Below are 22,279 nucleotides of genomic sequence, written 5' to 3' on the forward strand. Positions count from 1 at the left end.
ACTAAACCCTCCATGGGGGAGGTTACAAGATTCTGTCCCACATTTATTTTATTTGCCATTTATCAGCTTATTCTGATCATCCGTCTGCATTGCCCCCAATGGTTCATTGTTCTCTTCACAGGAAACCACCACCCCCTGTTTTAGTGCCATTTGCAATTTCTGATATTGTGCCCAGGACACAGTGGTTAGCGCTGCTGCCTCCCAGCGCCAGGGACCCAGGTTCAATTCCCGGCTTGGGTCACTGTCTGTGCGGAGTCTGCACGTTCTCCCCGTGTCTGCGTGGGTTTACTCCGGGTGCTCCGGTTTCCTCCCACAGTCCAAAGATGTGCGGGTTAGGTGGATTGGCCATGGTAAAATGCAACAGAGAGGAGAGGAAGGTGGGATGCTTTTGCAGAGAGCCGGTGCAGACTTGATGGGCTGAATGGCCTCTTTCTGCGCTGTAGAGGTTCTATGATTCTATGGACACCTTTTCTTTATTATCAAAAGCAGTGGTTCCAACAGTGATTGCTACAGAAAAATACATTTATTAACCACATTGTGCCCTTTAACACACATCCCACTTATTCATAGGATGTGGGCACCACTGGCAAAGCCAACATTTATTGCCCATCCATGGTTCCAATGAGAAGCAGGTACTTGTGGTGGCAATACTCTCACTGCAACTTTCCTTAAAGTTTATTTACTAGTGTCACAAGTAGGCTTACATTAACACGGCAATGAAGTTACTGAGGGAGAATTTAGCATGTCCAGTGCACATAACCAGCACGTCTTTCAGACCGTGGGAGGAAACCGGAGCACCCGGAGGAAACCCACGCAGACACGGGGAGAACGTGCAAACTCCACACAGACAGTGACCCAAGCCGGGAATCGAACCCGAGTCCCTGGCGCTGTGAAGCAGCAGTGCTAACTCACTGTGCCGCCCTAACCTGTAGCAGGCTTGGTACAAACGAGTGGCTTGTTCGGCCATTTCAAAGGGCAGTAAAGGTTCAACCACACTGCGGGGGGTCTGGACTCTCATGTTGGTCAAACAGGATTAGGATGTTAGATTTCCTTCCTTAAAAGCCATTAGCTAATCTGATGAGCTTTTAATGGCAACCCCATAGTTACATGGTCATTATTGCTGACGCCAGCTTTTTATTGCAGATGTTTAAACAAAATTTAATTTACTGAATGGAAATGGATTGAACACATTTCCGGGTCATCAGCCCAGGTCCTTGGATGACTATTCTGGCAATATATACTCCTAAACCATTTCAATAACTTGTTTTCATTTCATCCACAATCTTACACAGTACTTTATTAAAATACTTCTCCTATCACATTATCAGATATAACTTGTCCTTTTTAATTCTGTGTTGGCTGTTTTAAACTAGCCTATGTTTGTTTTCCAGGTAGGTGTGATTCTATTATGGCTCTTTATCCAGTGTGGCCATTATTCTGACTGCTTCATTGTTACAGTTTAAATGGGACCATTACACTGCCAACTTTCCAAGTCTCGGGCCAACCTTCCACATCCAAAGGCATTTGAAAGATTGTGCTATTTTCTCTCTCATTCGCTGCCATCAGGGTGACTGCCTTTCCACTTCCAATTCCACCAGTCCTTCATTATCCAAGGGTAGGAAACTTTCTATCTAAACCTGGTATCACAATTGCTCGTGCAATCCTGGTGTGCTAGGCAACTGAATGGCCCAGACGGCAATGATGTTTGGATATGTACAGCATTAACAGCCGAATATCAGCCAGCAATTCAACTGCATGAAGCATCACAGGTCAAGCCAAGCCCACCCTCTACGACATGACAATGTGTGTACTAATCAATTGGAACTCTGGTCATTTCTTCCCTGTCCCAAGCTCAGGAATCCCGAGGCCTCTTACAGCACAGACCACAAATCAAACTCCAGACCCAGTCTGCATGCCTTGGCTACTCATTGCCTTAGCCAGCTGCTCCATACTTAGTGAATGTGCTTTATGCCAGTTGTACACACACACATACACTGCTGTTATTACTCAGACCTGCATTTGGCTTACTAACTCTAGTTCTTCTACCTGATTCACTTGGCCAAACCATTTTTTGTAACCAGTTACTTGTACAATTTACACTTTCTTATATCCCATTCAGAAAAATCACACATTCGCAATATTCATAGAATTGCTAAAGTGCAGAAGGAGGCCATTCAGCCCATCAAATCCACACTGACTCTGACAGCCTGTAACCGCACACATTTATCCTGCCAATCCCCCTAAGCTGCACATCTTGGGACACTAAGGGGCAACTTAGCATGGCCAATCCACCTAACCTACACATTTGTGGGACACTAAGGGGCAATGTAGCATGGTCAATCCACCTAGCCTACACATCGTGGGACACCAAGAGGGAATTTAACATGGTCAATCCACCTAGCCTACACATCTTGGGATACTAAGGGGGCAATTTATCATGACCAGGCCACCTAACCTGCACATCTTTGGACTGTGGGAAGAAACCGGAGCACCCGGAGGAAACCCACGCAGACACAGGGAGAACGTGCAGTCTCCGCACAGACAGTCACCCGAGGCTGGAATTGAACCTGGATCCCTGGCGCTGTGAGACAGCAGTGCCAACCCACTGTGCCACCACAAGCTAGCACATGGGAATGACACATTTACCATCAGCAGATTTTGACGTGTGATGTGTTACGTCCTCACCTCTGATCGTGACAGATCCCGTTTCTTCAGAATGGTGTTGATCAAACGCGGTTTCACCACTTCATATTTCTCCACTCCAGGTAGTGGGTTAGACCCGGGGGAAGCGTCAGCTGCTGCATAAAGAAAGTCAGCAGGTTAGGAACAACTACACAACTTGGGTCATTTCAAATAATCAATAACACTGACATAACTTGCAGTAAAATGCACAGGCGGCAAATTATAATTTAACAACAGATCTGTCAACCAGCAGAGTTTATTTAACAATTAAGATCAGGGCTGGAGATGTGTAATTCTCATTACAGCCTGTGGATTTAAAACTATAATATTCTGAAACAAAATAGAATCAAACAGTTTTATGTTTGTTATTAACTTTCCCATCTTCCCATAAAGTTTGGAACATTTTAAACATTTTTAACACATATGCCAGAGGGATATTTAATAGGGAGATGCTAAAAATAGTTTTGAAAATACTTTTGCCAAGAGTATGTGTTCATTGTTTAAAATTCGAATAGTTTTCTTCTTAACATTAGATGTAAACAGATTAATAATCAGGATATATTGGGAGGAATCCGAGGATAAAAGGATGGATGGAGTCAGGGATTCGTTGTCTCAATCCTATCGACTAAGTGGTAAAAGAATTAGGCAAGTTATGCTCAATATAGTACACTCATGAAGTGGATTTAAACTTACCACATGTCATGCCTGCAATCAGTAACCCAATTGTAACAGGAATCCAGTGCATTCTGCCCTAGAGCAAAGGGGGGTTGTCCACGGGCCACTGTGCTCAATAATGAATGAGGTCCAGTACATTATACAAACTAGCACACTCAGAATGACTCACAGCCACAAACTCCGCCTGGCTGTTACTGCTATTGGATTGTACAGGCTCCAGCCAATCTGCAAGAACACCAATCAATTAGTCACAAACTAGGTGGAAGTGGAGAGTTACAACTGTGTGTGGCTAAACCCCCCTTCCGAGAGATCCCTTAGCTACATCCCCTTCTGAATTACTGCACCTCTCCAATTATTCGCCCCATTGGTATTTTCTACCACAGCATGCTTTGAACTGGGAGGAACTGGGGAAAGAGGGGGGGATTGCAATGACTGGGGGTGCAGAATGGACCGGGAAGCTTGCTGCAATTCAGCCAGGTTAGATTTGGAGGGTAGGGTAGGGTGTATAGCCCAAAAGGCTGAGTCAGGAATGAGACACCAGCAACAGGAGCCGGACCCGCACCCTTTCCGGGAAAGCTAAGCAGTCCCAGTGTGGAGAATGTCAAGGAATAGACATTTCTGTCCACGTTCAACTCCTGATCAAATACTCCACCTTCAGAGTAGGGTAACGCATTCACAATCTTCCCACCGGCAAACTGACTCGCAGTCCTGATTATTAGAATGAATAGGTTTGCATTTTACACAAGATTGCTTTCACAGCGAGACAAGCACTTGCCCCATAACGTAAAAAGTTTAACAAAAAATTAGCTTTTTTTAAAAAGAAAAAAGCTCTCCTTGTGTTTCCACTCAGATTAGAAAGTGTGAGAGACACAGCACATTATCCGCAGGGTGCTACAGATTCAGAGCCCCCAGTTATATAAACTCTCAGGTTCCCTGGATTGTAACTTCTCCCAGGCTGAGAGCAAAATGTCTCTGTTGACTCTCAGCACCTCCTAGTGGACAATATTGGAGAATAGTGATGCAGCTTGAGGGCAGATCACCTCCAGCACGGATAGGGCAAAGAGAGGTTAAGTTACACAGCCAGAGTAGGGATTGAACCCCCTGCTGTTGGGACCAGTCTGATCCATGCCATCTGATCCATGCCAGCTGACCCCCGCAGCTGTTGTACCCCCGAGCTGTGAATAGTGATGGTGAAGGCTCCAACTTTCTTCCCATGGCTGAACAGGAATCGCTTCCACTTCTGCCGCCTGCGTGTATATTGGAAGGATTTTACAGCCTGACTGATATTGAACCCAAAAGTTTAAAGTTTATTTATTATTGTCACAAGTAGGCTTGCGTTAACACTGCAGTGAAGTTACTGTGAAAATCCCCTAGTCGCCACACTCCGGCGCCTGTTCGGGTTACACTGAGGGAGAATTTAGCACAGACAATCTAGCACCAGCACATCTTTTGGACTGTGGGAGGAAACAGAGCACCTGGAGGAAACCCACGCAGACACGGGTTGGACCGTAACATACTTGTCAAAACTCTCCTAGTTCCCTACCTCCTACTCTGTTTCACCCTCTCCACCCCCTCTTAAACAGTATTAAATTCATCACTCCACCCCCCCCATAGCTCTGAAGAAAAGTCATACGGACTTGAAACGTTAACTCTGTTTCTCTCTCCACAGATGCTGTTGGACCTGCTGAGTTTATCCTGTGCTTACTGTTTTAATTTAGTAAATCTGCCTTGGGAAGTGATGATACCAGCCGCATATGGCCAGTCTAAAGAACAAAGTCTTGGAAAAACAAATCTGCAGTAAAGAACAACATCTCTACTGAAGACTACTGATTAATTATTTGACTTAATCAAAGGATAGTTTTTAAGTCAAGATCTATCAAGTAACTTTAAATGTTCAGTACACGCGTAATACAGATTCCTTTAAAACCATGACGTGGAGATGCCGGCGTTGGACTGGGGTGGACATAGTAAGAAGTCTCACAACCCCAGGTTAAAGTCCAACAGGTTTATTTGGAATCACGAGCTTTCGGAGCGCTGCTCCTTCATCAGGTGAGTGAGGGAGCAGCACACCAAAAACTTGTGATTCCAAATAAACCTGTTGGACTTTAACCTGGTGTTGTGAGACTTCTTACTGTCCTTTAAAATCAAGTGAAAAGCAGAAATAAAATGCAAAAATATAAAATTGCAAATATTAGAGGCTCTCTCTCCTGTGCTTAAACAAGTCTATGACTTTCTGTTCTATTTCCCCAAGTAGACAATATGGGTGGGATTTTATAGCCTTGCTCGTCACGAAACCGTAAAATCTCACCTGAGGTCAACGGACCTTCCCATTGTCCATCCCTTGCCCGTTCTGATTCCCATGGTGGCCAGGGTGGTAAAAATCTGGTGAATGATTCTTCCCCTGCATTTAGTGAAAGAGTGGTTTGAACTTCCTCCGCAAGCGTATCATTCTAACAGGAAGGCTAATTAACTCCCGCAGTGTTATATCTTTCTTACACTTAGATTCAAGGGTCACATATAAGGAACAGTGACCTGGCCAAAATTCTGATTGAGTGTTATCGGCTGTGGAAGTGTACTCTATATCAGTCGACACTTTCAGGACAAGAAAATTGTGCATCGTTTGAAAAAGCAACATTTGTTGTATTTTATTTGTAGAATTGAAACTAGGCCTATTAACTGGTGGCTTCTGACAGGATTTCCTCTGTCAATGAGCCTAGGTTTCAGCAAACGCACTAATCGAAGGACATGACCGCTTCAGTAATTGCCAGCTCCCAGGAAGGGAGTGATCGACGTTGTAATCACATCAGATCTGGTCACACACCCCAGGCATTACGAATGCAAGTGAGCCGATTGAAGAAGACCCACCCAGAAACCTCCAGAAAGGAAGGCAGAGGGACTGTGCTTACCCAGATCAATTTATGTACACTTGATATTGGAGAATACTCCAGGTTTTGGGAAATCTGTGCAGTGTCCCCTGGTATCACAACACAGTTAGTCACAAAGCATTCTGCATTACCAAATGGATCATGTTTCTGATACACTGGTCTAGTTATTATCAAATGTCTGGTAGCCTTGCATGTTGTGCACACTGCAAGGGTTCATGTTTAAAGCACTTTGAACCAAAAACAATGACATGAAGATATAACAAGGTCACTAAGTGTACAGATGAGACCTATATTTGGTCAGAATGAGTGAACACAGACTGGATGATGGATCCCCTTAACCCTCTCAGTTACTGTCAGTCATATTAAAAGTCATCTTTCCGATTGTCTTTCTAGTAGCTAAGTGGTAACAGGAGGTGCGTTTTGGAATCATAAAGGTTCACCTCACAGAAAGAGGCCGCACGGCCCAGTGTTTGCACAGGTCGATAAATGATCCGCACAGCCTCATCCCACTTTCCAACATTTGGTACTTGCAAGTCCCTGCACGGTGGCACAGTGGTTAGCACCGCTGCCTCACAGTGCCAGGGACCCGGGTTCGATTCTAGCCTCGAGTATTGGCTGTGTGAAGTCTGCACGTTCTCCCCGTGTCTGCGTGGGTTTCCTCCAGGTCCTCTGATTTCCTCCCACAATCCAAAGGTATGCGGGTTAGATGGATTGGCCATGCTAAATTGCTCCTTAGTGTCCCAAGATGTGCAGGTTAGGTGGATTGGCCGTGTTAAGTTGTCCCTTAGTGTCCTGAGATGTGTAGGTTAGGTGGATTCGCGGGGTAAATGCATCGGGTTACGTGGATAGGGTGGAGATGGGCCTGGGTAAGATGCTAAGTCAGAGAGTTGGTGCAGAACTACTGGGCCGAATGGTCTCCTTCTGGGTTGTAAGGATTCTATGATCCCAAGTTACGGCACTTAAAGTGTATATCCAAACACCTTTTTAAATGAGTTGCGGGTTTCTGCCTCTCCGACTCTCTGAGGCAGTGAGTTTCAGTTCTCCCCTCCACCTCAAACCATCTGCCTATAAAAGTGATTTCCTCCTAGTTACCTGACCCAGGTTTATGCCCTGGTTTTCTTCATGCACTTGTGTCCTGGGCTGGTCCTTGTCCAATGATCTGCACGTGTGTTGTCCACTTCTGTTCTGTGCATGCGCAGAAACTCCCCAGTCTGTCAGGGCGTGGAGTGTCCAACCTCGCACTCTCTGATGAGGTAAGTGAACATTTCACAACACATTGGGTGGCACAGTGGCTAGCACCGCTGCCTCACAGCGCCAGGGACCCGGATCACTGTGTGGAGTTTGCATGTTCTCCCCGTGTCTGCGTGGGTTTCCTCTGGGTGCTCCGGTTTCCTCCCACAGTCCCAAGGTGTGCAGATTAGGTGGATTGGCCACGCTGAACTGACCCATAATGTCAGGGGGAATACCAGGGTGGGGTTAAGGGGATAGGGCATGGGTGGGATTGTGGTCAGTGCAAACCTGATGGGCCGAATGGCCTCCTTCTGCACTGTAGGGATTCTATGATTCTTGACTTTCGGCTGGGAAAGTATCTCCAGGCCAAGTCATCACTCCCCTGCCTCCAGGGTGGGGAGGTTTAGTTTTCTTGACGTTGGCTTTTTAATCCTGTCTTCAACAAGGATAACACTAACCAAAACCTTTCTAAAACTAAGTTAACACCTAATATCTTATCGTCACTACATTAACAATTGGAAACCTGGAGGATTCTAGTCTTAACAGAATGTCTTTATCTTTGTTCTTTGAAGGTATTATATTGTGTTGTATTAAACAACTGGCCATGGAGATAGAAGTCTATCTGCTTCGGTTGAGTAACAGTTGCCCAAATGTGGAAAACGAATTGCCATAGAGAACAAGTGTTCCAGGCAGGGGACAGAACGAGGTTCCAAAAGAAGAGTCCTGGAGAGGGGATAAGGACAGGAAAAAGTCCCAGTGAAGTTAAAAAAAATAGGAAAAGGGCTGTGGTTAGCAGACTTTAAGTGAAGAGGCTTCTGGAGAAGCCCTAGTAATTGGAGAGCTTTCAGGAGACACCCTGGCATTCGAAGAGGGCTCAGAAGAAGCCTTGGTGATGGGAGAAGGTTCTGGAGAAGCTCTGAAGATCCAAGAAAGCAGCAGAAAGTTGGTGACTCCGTGCTGCTAGTTGTTGGGACAAAGGTAAAGCTTTGAAGCTGTAGTGTTCTGCTTAGCATGGCCAAAGAGCTGAAATTGTGCTTGTGTGTTGGTGCTCGAGTGAATCCAGGGGAACATAATCTCAGGAAACAAGATTGAAACCCTGCGAGTTGGGCCATTGCTGATGCCATCCAAGTCAGTGCGACTTTGAGAGAATTCCAAGGTTAGATCATCAAAGGTGAAGACTGGAATCCTTTGTGAGAGAGACAAGAGTGATATTGATTGCCTTAGTGTTACTGATGACTGAGTGGGTTGTTGAGAGATCCGTGGACTCTGTTTTGCATTTGGCATTTACAGTACAGTCTGGTGCATTCGACCACAATTTGCCTGTTTTAACATACCTCATATTAACCCTGAAGTATCACATGTATTATCTGACCTTGTAAGTTTATTTTTGTAGTTTTATTCACTGAGTAATGTCTTGAATCTCAACATTTGTCCAGTTGAAACAAAATATGATTGGTGCCAAACCAGAACTTAACAACAACTTGGGGATCTAGCCAAGGATCATAACAGATGAGGTAAAGTCATTTAATTTAAAAAGAAAATGCTTTCAGCGCAAGTTGAGATTATGTTTTTGGCTAGAAGAACTGATCTTGGGAAAATTATGATGCAAAGCACTCTCGCAATGTGCAATGTTCAGAGTCAGCATCTGTATTACAAAATGGAAGCTGGTCAAACTGTTTCGCAATAGACGCTTAAACTTAAGTTGAAATTAAAGTTTATTTAAAGTTTATTTATTAGGCACAAGTAGGCTTACATTAACACTGCAATGAAGTTACTGTGAAAATCCCCTAGTCGCCCACACTCCGGTGTCTGTTCGGGTACACTGAGGGAGAATTTAGCCTGGCCAATGCACCTAACCAGCACGTCTTTCGTACTGTGGGAGGAAACCAGTGCACTCGGAGGAAACCCACGCAGACACGGGGAGAACGTACAGACTCTGCGCAGACAGTGACCCGAGGCCGGGAATCGAACCCGGGTCCCTGGCACCGTGAGGCGGCAGAGCAGACCACTCTGCCACCACAACAGTTCACCCAAAATATAAAAAAAATCTCTCTCCACCCCATCCCCAGTTTATCTGAAGCAGCTTATTGGATGTACTAGGATGTATTGTCCAATTGGTTATGCTTTATATGTGGACTGAAAACGGGCATAACCAGAGTAGTAAAATTGTAAGAATTCGACCACACTGGATTGTGGGTCAGTTTACTTTCCTTCGAATTTTGGAGGCAGGTTCATTGAGAACAGCCACCAGTTCACAGTTTCAGGTTCGGACCCAGTCTTGTTGTTTCGATATTCACGTAACTTCCCCAACATTTACACTGGAATAATCGTCAGTCAGTCACGTACCAAGGACTGCTGGTGTCTGTGCTGTTTGCATTAACATTTGCTGCAACATCGTGAGGCCTAGTGATATTATCGCTAGACTATTAATCCAGAATCTCAGCTAATGTTCTGGGGACCCGGGTTCGAATCCCGCCACGGCAGATGGTGGAATTTGAATTCAATAAAAAATATCTGGAATTAAGAATCTACCGATGACCATGAAACCATTGTCGATTGTCGGGAAAAATAACAAAAGTCAAGTTGGTAGAGAGAGAATAGAGCCAATGTTTCGAGTCTGGATGACCCTTTGTCAGCTCTGGTTCTTTACATTGGTTCGGGACCTGGAATGTATCTGGGTGTTGGGTTTTCCGCCTCATATCCAGCCCCTGGTTGATGCCAGTTAGCTGCTGTAGCCAGGGTCAGTGCTTGTGGAAACTGGACAAGTGCAGGATTGTTCGCCATGTGCTTCTGTTTGTCTCCATTCTCCCTTCTGTGGTCAAACAAGCTGCTAACAATCGGAGATAGTGGTCACGAATGGGTAATGACCACTTGGCGAGTTATTGTTGGGCATTGTCCAGAGGGCTGCATCCAGTATCAAGCCAAGAGTGTGATGGAACACTCCCTACTTGCCTGGATGGGTGCAGCTCCAACAACATTCAAGAAGCTTGACATCATCCAGGACAAAGCAGCCCCGCTTGATTGGCACCACATCTACAAACATTCAATCCCTCCACTACCGACTCTCAGTAGCAGCAGTGTGTACTATCTACAAGATTCACCAAAGATCCTGAGACAGCACCTTCCAAACCCACAATTACTTCCATCTAGAAGGACAAGGGCAGCAGATACATGGGAACACCACCACCTGCAAGTTCCCCTCCAAGCCACTCATCGTCCTGACTTGGAAATATATCGGCCGTTCCTTCACAGTCGCTGGGTCAAAATCCTGGAATTCCCTCCCTAACGGCATTGTGGGTCAACCCACAGAACATAGACTGCAGCGATTCAAGAAGGCAGCTCACCACCACCTTCTCAAGGGGCAACTAGGGATGGGCAATAAATGCTGGCCAGCCAGCGACACCCATGTCCCACAAATGAATAAAAAGTATCGTGGCAACGTCTTTTGGAATGGACGGGGGTAATATTCTGATACAAACATTGGAGAAACATGTCGGTTGTCATCATCAGGACCTTCAGCCTGAGCAACAGCAAGTTTGTTTTGACTTGGGTTCAAAAAGTGTTCAGTGATGAGAGATGGAAAACAGCTAAAGAATCTGATTGCGAAAAGTAGGTCATTTCTTTATTAACTTTATACATGTTCTGAACTGGACATTTAATTAAATTACAATAGCAATTTATGCTTGGTTATTTACCTTAGCATTATAATTGTTAGGACAAGTAAGCATTGTAATTTTATAGTTATTTACTCATTCATTGCTGCACTGTGTGTGAATCTGCTTCAAATTGGAGATTCTCATTGGCTGACTGATTACCTTAAATGGAAGAGTTCTGTACTATAACTCATTGGATAGATGGCGCCATCATGTGGACACAGAGAATATTGGTGGTTGTAGCTCCCCAGTTTTTATGTAGTGTCATGTCAGACAATGTGCTTGCATTGGGTGGTTCCAGTTGCGGTTCATGGGAAACAGTACGGTCCCTACTGCCAGTCAAAGCTCCCCTGAGTCTGGGAAAGGAGGTGAAAAGGAGAACGAAAGAAAAAAGTAAAAATAAAAATCGCAGTCCAGGCTTCCATCCTGATTGATATCCAATTTCCTGAACTGAAACAGCACTCACGAGTTGAAGGAGGCCCAGGATGCCCCGTACAGCTGTCGGCACAGTGGTTAGCACTGCTGCCCCACGGACCCAGGTTCGATTCCCGGCTTGGGTCACTGTCTGTGCGGAGTCTGCACGTTCTCCCCGTGTCTGCGTGGGTTTCCTCCGGGTGCTCCGGTTTCCTCCCATAGTCGGAAAGACGTGCAGGTTCGGTGCATTGGCCGTGCTAAATTCTCCCTCAGTGTAACCCGAACAGGCGCTGGAGTGTGGCGACTAGAGGATTTTCACAGTAACTTCATTGCAATGTTAATGTAAGCCAACTTGTGACACTAATAAATAAGCTTCAACTTATTCTGGAACAAGAATGTACACCTTGATGACAACCTTGTGAGCACACGTGATTCCGTAACCCTAATGAGATTCCGTGTCTTCAGGAGACTCCCTTATTAGCAACTTGCACTTATTTAGTGCATTTGAAAATCAAAGCACTGCCGGAAAAGCCGGCAATGCTAAGTCAGCTGCAGCTGGACGAGGGGAAAATGAGTCCTGGTACAAGTTTATCAGTGAATAGAGTAGCAGCTTACTCAGTGAAGGAAGGGCTGTTGAAGTTTTGATACAAGTGAAGTAAATGACAGTTCACTTTGCTGTTGTAATAGAACAGTACAGCACAGTACAGGCTCTTTGGCCCTTGATGTTGTGCCGAGCTTTGTCCGAAACCAAGATCAAGCTATCCCACTCCCTATCATCCTGGTGTGCTCCACGTGCCTATCCAATAACCGCTTGAAAGTTCCTAAAGTGTCCGACTCCACTATCACAGCAGGCAGTCCATTCCACACCCCAACCACTCTCTGAGTAAAGAACCTACCTCGGACATCCCTCCTATATCTCCCACCATGAACCTTATAGTTATGCCCCCTAGTAACAGCTACATCCACCCGAGGAAATAGTCTCTGAACGTCCACTCTATCTATCCCCCTCATCATCTTATAAACCTCTATTAAGTCGCCTCTTAATCTAAAGAGAAAAGCCCTAGCTCCCTCAACCTTTCCTCATAAGACCTACCCTCCAAACCAGGCAGCATCCTGGTAAATCTCCTCTGCACTCTGTCCAATGCTTCCACATCCTTCTTATAGTGAGTAATGCGGATATATGATTTTTCATCTCAAATCAGAAAGACTGATCACTCATGATAGTTAAATTATAGAAACCTAAATGTTTCAAAGGGATATTCAATGTAATAGTGAGGTATTAGGGACATACTGTGAGGCCCACCTTCTTGTTAGTTCTGCTAGGTGCTAAATATTCCGAATAGTAGTGCAAGACGTCTTTAAGTGGGGAGGGACAGGTTTCTTGTGGTATGATCCCAATTCTGATACTCCCGTTTATTAAGTGGGAGCCGAAAAAGATTCAACCAACTAGTCAGCAGCAGCCGCCTTTCCTCTGGATTTTGCTTCAAGATCTCCTGTTGAGTGTGTGGTTTCAACAAGCAGGTAAAATTTATAGAATCCCTACAGTGCAGAGGGAGACCATCCGGCCCATCGAGTCTGCACCGACCACAATCCCACCCCAGACCCTATCCCTATGACCCCATGCATTTACCCTAGCAAGACCCCCTGACACTAAGGGGCAATTTAGCATAGCCAATCCACCTAACCCGCCTGTCTTTGGGACTGCGAGAGGAAAACAGAGCACCCGGACGAAACCCATGTAGACACGGGGAGAACGTGCAGACACCGCAGAGAGTGACCCGAGCCGGGGATCGAACCCGGGTCCCTGGCGCTGTGAGGCAGCAGTGCTAACCACTGTGCCACCATGCCGCCCTTAACTCACCTTAATTCACCAACGGACAACTGTAACGGCATGGAAATTTACAGAATTTCAAAAGCTGTATGAAAACAGAGCTGTGGAAGCCTCCAATCAAAGCTTGTGCCTGAGTTTGAATCTCATTTATACAAATATGAAAAAGCTTCCTTTATTTGACGACTGAAGTTCGGTCCCTGGGAGTCTGCGCACTTCAGTCAAAGCCAGGACAAAGATAAAGCACAATTCTACAATTCAGATGCGTTTCATATTGAAAATTTATTACAGACTGTTTAATCAGATATACTAAATAGAATAAAAATTGAAGTGCAGGGTGTAGATAAAGTGAAATGATTGAAGGCACTATGACTTTAAAATAAAAATCTGAAATTCTCAGCTCTTGAAAAAACATACCACCCCATTTACACATTCCTGCACTCAACGTAACACTTAGAAATTTCAAAACATTGCCCGTACATTCTTCTCTCTTGCCTGCTTTCCATTTCAATCTTCTGTTACTGAGAAACACACATTGTTACGGCCCACTCCTGCAGCTGGGATCAGAGCAGATTCACGCTCAGTTGCTGCTTATCGTACGAAGTCTCACACCAGGTTACAGTCCAACAGGTCCATATGGAATCGCGAGCTTTCGGAGCACTGCCCCTTCATCGGGTGAAGGAGCGGCGCGCTGAAAGCTCGTGATTCCATATAAACCTGTTGGACTGTAACCTGGTGTTGAGAGACTTCTTACTGTGCCCACCCCAGTCCAACGCCGGCATCTCTGCATCATGGCTGCTTACGGTGAAGGGGTGGCTTCTATTTAGCCAATTTCCCCCCTGCCTTTTGCTTCCTTTCTCTCAATTGCGTGATACCGATCTGAGAATAGCGACATGTTGATGAGAAGGGGGACAAGCAGGAAGAGGAGACAGACTGGTTTGGGTACAAATCTCCTTCAGGGGGCGGGGGGGGCTCGAATTCACACCAGCCCCTATTCGCTCAGCAATAATCGAACACAAAAATAACTCCATTTTCCTTTTTTGTCCTGACAGCTAGTTGCAAACTAACAAAGTATTAACAAATGGATCTTATTCACAAAAGCTTCAAAATAATCTAATTACATATCTGAAAACTTAGATTGCAGAGTATGGATTTCTAGTTATTACACACCTATATACCAAGTTTGTTTTGGAGCCATTGGTCATTATGATGGTACATCTACAATAACCAAGTCTAGCATTTTATTGAGCAGATAAAGTTGTTCTTGTAACAATTCCTTGCGGACCCTGCAGTTTACTTCTTTCTGCAGACATGTGTTCAAGGCGCTCAGTGTAGAATCCGTTAAAATCTAACCTGCAATGGAAAAGAAACACAAAGAAGTAGTTAAACAGATAAAATTGTCCATTCAGAAAGAAGGAATTTTAAAATTTATTTAGTTGTGTCACAAGTAGGCTTACATTAACACAGCAATGAAGTTACTGTGAAAATCCCCTAGTTGCCACACTCCGGCGCCTGTTCGGGTACACTGAGGGAGAATTTAGCACGGCCAATCCACCTAACCAACACGTCTTTCAGACTGTGGGAGGAAACCGGAGCACCCGGAGGAAACCCACGCAGACACGGGGAGAACGTGTAGATTCCGCACAGAGAGTGACCTAAGCCAGGAACGAACCCGGTCCCTGGCGCTGTGAGGCAGCAGTGCTAACCGCTGTGCCGCCCTGAACAAATGCGTTCCAGAATTACGGGCATGACGATGAGGAACCCCTCTCCGTCCCATACATTCTGAATGGTGTGTGGTCATGTTGAAGCATCCTTCACATTAGTATAAAAATAACTGGATCGAGGTGGCATTCACTCTGCAATTGTTTACACTTGCAGCCTGAGTTTCATGGGTTCAAAACCCCACATTACCCCTCACCACAGACTGCGAGTTACTCATTCTAAACTCTGCCACTAGATGGAGCACTGTGCTTTGCTGGTCTCATTACAATAGTCCCTTTTGTCCGTATTTTGTTGTACTGCTGCTGTTAGAAATAAGGAGATTCCTGCAGAGCATATAATGCCTTCCTTCTAGCCAATAAATAAAGACTGCATACTAGCAAACACACCCGCCAGGAAAACAGGAAGGAAAGCTGGCCGATTTAAAGGGCAATTTTCAAAATGATTAAATTGAAGATGTGCTTTGCTAATTTATCTTCCAAGCCCCCAGAATACATGCCGGTCACTTTGAAGAACCAACATGGCTTTCCCAAATTGCCAAGCCCGGCTCCTCAATCACTGGTTGCGGATATTAAGCCCAGTGGGCGGGGTTTTCCGGCTGCACCCGCCCCAAGGCTGGAAATTCCCACCCGAGGCCAATGGACGACCTTTGCATGGTCCGGGTCCCGCCCCGCTACGATTCCCGTGGCGGGCAGCTTGGGAAAATTCCACCCTGTATCTACCATGTGCTCAGCTGCTGGGAATTCCCTTGGGAATTCTCCGGATCGGCCCGAGTAACTCCAGTGAAAACCGGGTAAACCCTGTAAACAGGGATATTACCATTCCTCTGCCAAAGTTATGAAGCTAACCCAGAATTCGCCCCAAAGGAAATATCCAGCGTCACTTCAGGTGCGATGGAGCCCTGCGTTTTCAAAGGTTTCTCTTTAATTCACGAGCATCTTACACCGTGAATTATAATTCCAATTTCTCTGCTGTCACATAATTTACAAATAGATGATACGATGTTGAGTTAAACACAACTGGCCCTTCCCAGATTCCATTAACATTAGTCTTGTCCAATAATTAACGCTTCTAAAGTTTATTTATTAGTGTCACAGGTAGGCTTACATTAACACCGCAGTAAAGCTACTGTGAAAATCCCCTAGTCGCCACACTCCGCCACCTGTTCAGGTACGCGGAGGGAGAATTTAGCATGGCCAATCCACCTAAACAGCACGCCTTTTGGAGGAAACTGGAGCACCCGGAGGAAACCCACGCAGACATGGAGTGAACGTGCAAACTCCGCACAGACAGTGACCCAAGCCGGGAATCGAACCCGGGTCCGTGGCGCTGTGAGGCAGCAGTGTTAACCACTGCTGCCCACAAAGGAAGATTTTAGATGACAGCCACTCTGGATGTAACTAGTGGATATCATCAGAGCTGAAGAACATTGGGAAAAGAGAACAAAGCAGCGGGTAAAAATGTTTAAATTCTGCTTACACCTCACACAGGAAGAATTAATATACTGATCCAAAGCCTTGAGAGTTCTGACACCAGTCTGTGAGACACAAATGGAGGACAAAGGATTTAGCAATTAGGAAAAATAATCAATTTCCAAAGAGTTGTTAGAATGCGAATCCCCTGGCACAACTGAAGCACAGGCCATAGATTAATTTAACAGGTAACTGCACCTTGGCTTAAAATGGTTATAAAAAAGAATGCGTGTGAGAAAAGGGGGCTGGGATTAGACTGGACAATTTATATTCAGAAGAATGATCAGTTTCTCTGCTGTCCACTTTCTACGCTTCCATCAATTCCAAGCTGGGAAGGAAGGAATTATGATGTTCAGAGAATAAAAACCTAAACAAAATGATTAGTCAGAAATGTACACAAATCGATTATTGGCTTGTGACACCAAACGGTTCTTATCACTTAGTAAGACTTTTTTTTATTCATTCGTGGGAGTTGTTGGCTGGCTGGGATTTATTTATTTATTGCCCAGGCCCGGTTGAGGCTGACTGTAACTTCTGCCCCGGTAGTGAGTGTGCAGAATAATCAATCCAAAATTAATTCAGCACCAACAGCAGGGTATGGACACGGTACCAAGACAATAACCTACCTGTATATTATATTGATCATACTGTGCTCACAGTCATTTGTGCTCGAAATGCTTAATCTGTCCAGCAGGTCAAGCAGATTGGAAGAGAAATTGTTGTCAAACGTGTTGATTGTACTCTCGAACCCAGATGTTGAATGCAGTGCGTCTGCATGCTCCGCGACAAACTGCAAAAACAGACCAGACTGAGAAACCCGGCTGAACAACAAGAATCCCTACAGTGCAGAAGGAGGCCACTCAGCCCATCGAGTCTGCACCCGACCACAATCCCACCCAGGCCTTATCCCCATAACCCCATGCATTTACCCTGGCTAGTCCCCCTGATGCTAAGGGGGCAATTTAGCACGGCCAATCCACCTAACCAGCACATCTTTCAGACTGTGGGAGGAAACCGGAGCACCCGGAGGAAACCCCACGCAGACACGGGGAGAACGTGCAGACTCTGCACAGACAGTGACCCAAGCCGGGAATCGAACCCGGGTCCCTGGCGCTGTGAGGCAGTGGTGCTAACCCACTGTGCCACTGCAGTTTATCATCAGGAGCTTACCTGACAATCAAACATTACTTTCTTGACTTCTTAATCGGATGTGACTACAAACAACTTGGGTGCAATTTAAAAACTACAGAGTTTTATATTTTAAATTCAATGTTGGACCATTAAACAAAATATATATAATTTTTGCTTCCAGTGTCTGCAGCAAGCATTCAGACACACAGATGAAACTCTACAGTCCACCCCCCCCCCCCCCGTGTACACCAACCCTAGTCGTACATCTACGTGTATCAGTATGAATTTTTCTATTTTCTACACCAGCCACCCCAGTGACATTGCCAACTTATTGCTGGCGGTTCGCACTGACAGACAGAGGGCTGTGGTTGCCAAATTAATTTGATGAAGAGCAACTTCATTCCATTCGGGTTGGATTTAAATTGTGGTTCCCAAGGACAAAGGGCACCGTGTTCATTTGAAAACACAGCAATAAACTACAAGGAACTCAATTTTACAAGGTTACTGTATCTTCAATGCAAAGTATTTGTTGTCAGTGTGGCAGCAAGGTCAGCGCGCTGCCAAGAAGAAAACAACATTAGACAGGACAGTTTACCTTTTTGGTTAGTCTCTTCTTCTCGTTTTCTTCGGTTCGCTCTGACTGAGTTGGTGGACCCTTCATTGTACCATGTTCCAGTGTCAAACGCATCATCTCACTGTCAATTTTTATGCTTTGCGTAAACCTCTGAGAATATAGTGAAGAATTTGAAGCTTACAATTCTTCAAACAAATCAAAAGGTCATGATGGAGGTAACAGAGGGCAACTATTTGCGCAGGCAACAATTCTAGTCCCATAAGTACTTGGGCTGGAGAGACTATGACGCAGTGGTATTATCACTGGACTAGTAAATCCTGAGACCCAGGCTAATGCTCTGGGGACCTGGGTTCAAATCCCACCACGGCAGATGGTGAAATTTGAATTCAATAAAAAGCTGAACACTTTTGCTTTGCTCATGACCAAAGTTAACATAGAAGCATAGAAGATAGGAGCAGGAGGAGGCCATTCGGCCCTTCGAGCCTGCCCCGCCATTCATTACGATCATGGCTGATCATCCAACTCAATAGCCTAATCGTGTTTTCTCCCCATTCTCCCCTTTGATCCTATTCGCCCCAAGTGCTATATCTAGCCGCCCCTTAAATACAAGAATTGAATACATGCCTTCAATACAATTAAGGCACGTAACATGTGTATTCAACATTTGATCCATTTTAGTGTAGTCTGAGCTGTGGAAACTAACTACATTTGATCTACTGATCCACCGATGCCGTGAACTGGAACCATGCATGTGGAAAGATTTGTTGGAAATAAGTTAGAAGGAAAGTGGCAGATTTTTTCTTGTTTGAATCAATGTTTTATTTCCAAATATAGCATCCATTTGTCCAAATTCCGAGAGAGTAGTTGAGATTTTAAAAAAAAAGAATTATTGCTAAATCTTATGTTTCATGAAAGCTCATCGCAGAGAGATACACCAATCAGCCTAAACAATCTGTGTTAATGTTTTCTCAGTCAGAAGTCTCACAACACCAGGTTAAAGTCCAACAGGTTTATTTGGTAGCAAATGCCACTAGCTTTCGGAGCGCTGCCCCTTTGTCAGTTGGAGTGGAGATCTGATGAAGGGGCAGCGCTCCTAAAGCTAGTGGCATTTGCTACCAAATAAATCTGTTGGACTTTAACCTGGTGTTGTTAAAGTTCTTACTGTGTTTACCCCAGTCCAACGCCGGCAGCTCCACATTAATGTTTTCTCTCCATGAGAAAGAAGGGAAAAAAATCCTGCATTAAGTAGCCTTGCGTGGCCTCGGGCCATTTCAGCTGATGAAGTACTTTTGAAAGGTAGGTCACTATTGAAATGTGGTAGACAATTTGCACACCGCAAACAGCATTGTGATAATGATCAGGTAATTAGTACTGGTGATACTGCTCGAAAGATAAATGTTTAAAGCTTATTTATTAGTGTCCCAAGTAGGCTTACATACATTAACACTGCAATGAAGTTACTGTGAAAATCCCCTAGTCGCTACACTCTGGCGCCTATTCGGGTCATGATGTGGAGATGCCAGCGTTGGACTGGGGTAAACACAGTAAGAAGTCTCACAACACACCAGGTTAAAGTCCAACAGGTTTATTTGGTAGCAAAAGCCACTAGCTTTCGGAGCGCTTGCTGCTCCTTCGTCAGGTGACCTCACCTGATGAAGGAGCAGTGCTCCGAAAGCTAGTGGCTTTTGCTACCAAATAAACCTGTTGGACTTTAACCTGGTGTTGAGAGACTTCTTACTGTGCCTATTCGGGTAGTCATGATGTGGAGATGCCTATCGGGTACCCTATTCGGGTACACAGAGGGGGGATTTTAGCATGGCCAATCCACCTAACCAGCACATCTTCTGGACTGTGGGAGGAAACCGGAGCACCCGGAGGAAACCCACGCAGACACGGGGAGAATGTGCAGAGTCCACACAGACAGACAGTGACCCAAGCCGGGAATCGAACCCGGGTCCCTGGCACTGTGCTAACCACTGTGCCAGTTGGCCAGGATGCTGAAGAGGAGTCTCTGCTCCACTATGAAAGTTGCTGTGGAATGGCGCCTTGCCCAGAGTTCACCTCCGCCAATATCACCTCAGTAGCTTGGAATGTCTTTCCTCTCCAAATGTGAAAACAATCACGAGATGACTTTATTCAGCTGGTTAAGGGAATCTGATAAGTGATAATTTGCAATAAAGCACAATGTATTATTATTTGGTATAATTTAACTTGGGCTGGATCAAATAGCCTCTTCAAAAGAAATTCAGTAATTGAAGACTGAAAGTTTGTAACCTTCCTCCTTGATGTATACAGGATACAGATGTCTAACCTTTAATCTGAAGGGATAAAAATATGTAAATTTCCATTAGGGAAGGGCTAGACAGGTAATGTGCACATTTCTACCCTGTAATACCACAGCAGAATTGGAGCCACACTATCACTGCAGGTGAATTAAATATTTGTCATCAACCTCTTTAGATGGTTTGTTTCTTTCTGGTAGAAAATGACAACTCAATAAAAGGTCAAGATTATAGATGGGCTCCCAGATTTGAATTGAGCTCACTGTCAGCACTTGTGCCGTTTAATAAGGATCAGGGGACAGCAGAGGTTCTGCTACCAAAGCACGGTAATTGGAATCACATTGATTGCAATTGGACTGTGTCCCCGCTTTAACCCTTTCATTTCCAAACCTCCTTGTTAACATAGAAAACTACAGCACAAAACAGGCCCTTCGGCCCCACAAGTTGTGCCGAACATATCCCTACCTTTTAGGCCTACCTATAACCCTCCATCCTATTAAGTCCCATGTACTCATCCAGGAGTCTCTTAAAAGACCCTATTGAGTTTGCCTCCACCACCACTGACAGCAGCCGATTCCACTTGCCCACCACCCTGTGTGAAAAACTTCCCCCTAACATTTCCCCTGTACCTACCCCCCAGCACCTTAAACCTGTGTCCTCTCGTAGCAGACATTTCCACCCTGAGAAAAAGCCTCTGAGAGTCCACCCGATCTATGCCTCTCAACATCTTATATACCTCTATCAGGTCTCCTCTCATCCTACGTCTCTCCAAGGAGAAAAGACTGAGCTCCCTCAGCCAATCCTCATAAGGCATGCCACTCAATCCAGGCAACATCCTTGTAAATCTCCTCTGCACCCTTTCAATCTTTTCCACATCCTTCCTGTAATGAGGCGGCCAGAACTGAGCACAGTACTCCAAGTGGGGTCTGACGAGGGTCTTATGTAGCTCGAGGTTAAACCTCGAAAGCACAGAGTACCTAGAAAAGGTACTAACAAGGGAGTCAGGGGGTATTGGGGGCAGGTGGGAATGTGGAGTTGAGGGCACAATCAGATTACTGAATGGTGGAACAGGCGTGAAGGGGCTGAATGGCCTCCTCCTGCTCCTAATTAGTATGTTCCTAAAATCCTTCAGGTGGGGACATTAAAGCTTTAAAAATCAGAAACCGGACTCCAACCCTGCCCACTGTTGGGCTTAAGGGAGGCGGGGGACAAGGGATGGGCAACCAATCCACTTGTAGGAGACGGGTTGGCTGATTAAATATTTTCAGTGGGGCTGGTAGCCTCAGATTTAATTTGCTCTGTTGGTTTAAGCCTGACCAGCCACTGTTCTGAGGACGGGGGAAAACAAACAGTGAAAGGGAGGCAAGGGCAGTTTCTGGTAAAATGCCAGAAAAGTGATCCCCAGTTCCCCACTGATACCCTCAAGCCTCCTACCCACCCCATCCCCCGCCCCTCACCCAGGCAACTTATCCACAGTATCCGGGTGTTCCCAACCAACTGAAGGCCAAGCCTGCCAGTTAAATCATGCTAACTTCTGGGTAGGGGACCGATCAAAACAAACTCTGATCACTATGCAGTCAAAACGTCACAGCAAACACACAGCACAAGCTACCAGGTTTCGTGATAGAAACCTCACCTCTCCCACGGGTACAGACTACCCTTACGGTTTTAGCTTAATGCAAACCATCACTGGTATTGGCAGTCGCAAGCAGCAGGTCAGTTGATTTGCCCTTT

At 45.3% G+C, this 22,279-nt stretch overlaps 2 protein-coding genes across 6 annotated transcripts in view; both read right to left on the minus strand.

The window, feature by feature from the left end:
* Positions 1–3,526, minus strand: part of adam8a (ADAM metallopeptidase domain 8a) — a 52,577-nt gene extending 49,051 nt beyond the window's left edge. For 2 of the 3 annotated variants that reach the window (XM_078199612.1, XM_078199610.1), the window contains exons 1-2: positions 3,376–3,525; positions 2,686–2,798 (exon numbers count right to left, since the gene is read on the minus strand). In XM_078199612.1, coding sequence (XP_078055738.1) covers positions 2,686–2,798; positions 3,376–3,427 — 165 coding nt within the window. In that variant the 5' untranslated portion in view covers positions 3,428–3,525. Of the gene's footprint in view, positions 1–2,685; positions 2,799–3,375 lie in introns of all 3 variants that reach the window. The other variant, XM_078199611.1, reaches the window with a different exon arrangement.
* Positions 3,527–11,070: 7,544 nt separating this feature from the next.
* The window catches only part of tubgcp2 (tubulin gamma complex component 2), a 48,637-nt gene continuing 37,428 nt past the window's right edge, over positions 11,071–22,279 (minus strand). The window contains exons 16-19 of one of the 3 annotated variants that reach the window (XR_013495635.1): positions 18,285–18,413; positions 17,185–17,348; positions 14,538–14,720; positions 11,071–11,481 (exon numbers count right to left, since the gene is read on the minus strand). Coding sequence is in view for 2 of the 3 variants with exons in the window: in XM_078199614.1 (XP_078055740.1) it covers positions 14,609–14,720; positions 17,185–17,348; positions 18,285–18,413 (405 nt within the window). In the remaining variant the exon portion in view is untranslated. Of the gene's footprint in view, positions 11,482–13,630; positions 16,624–17,184; positions 17,349–18,284; positions 18,414–22,279 lie in introns of those variants that run through there. The other 2 variants (XM_078199615.1, XM_078199614.1) reach the window with 2 other exon arrangements.

The sequence above is a fragment of the Mustelus asterias genome, chromosome 28, assembly GCF_964213995.1.
Source record: "Mustelus asterias chromosome 28, sMusAst1.hap1.1, whole genome shotgun sequence".
Lineage (NCBI taxonomy): Eukaryota > Metazoa > Chordata > Chondrichthyes > Carcharhiniformes > Triakidae > Mustelus > Mustelus asterias.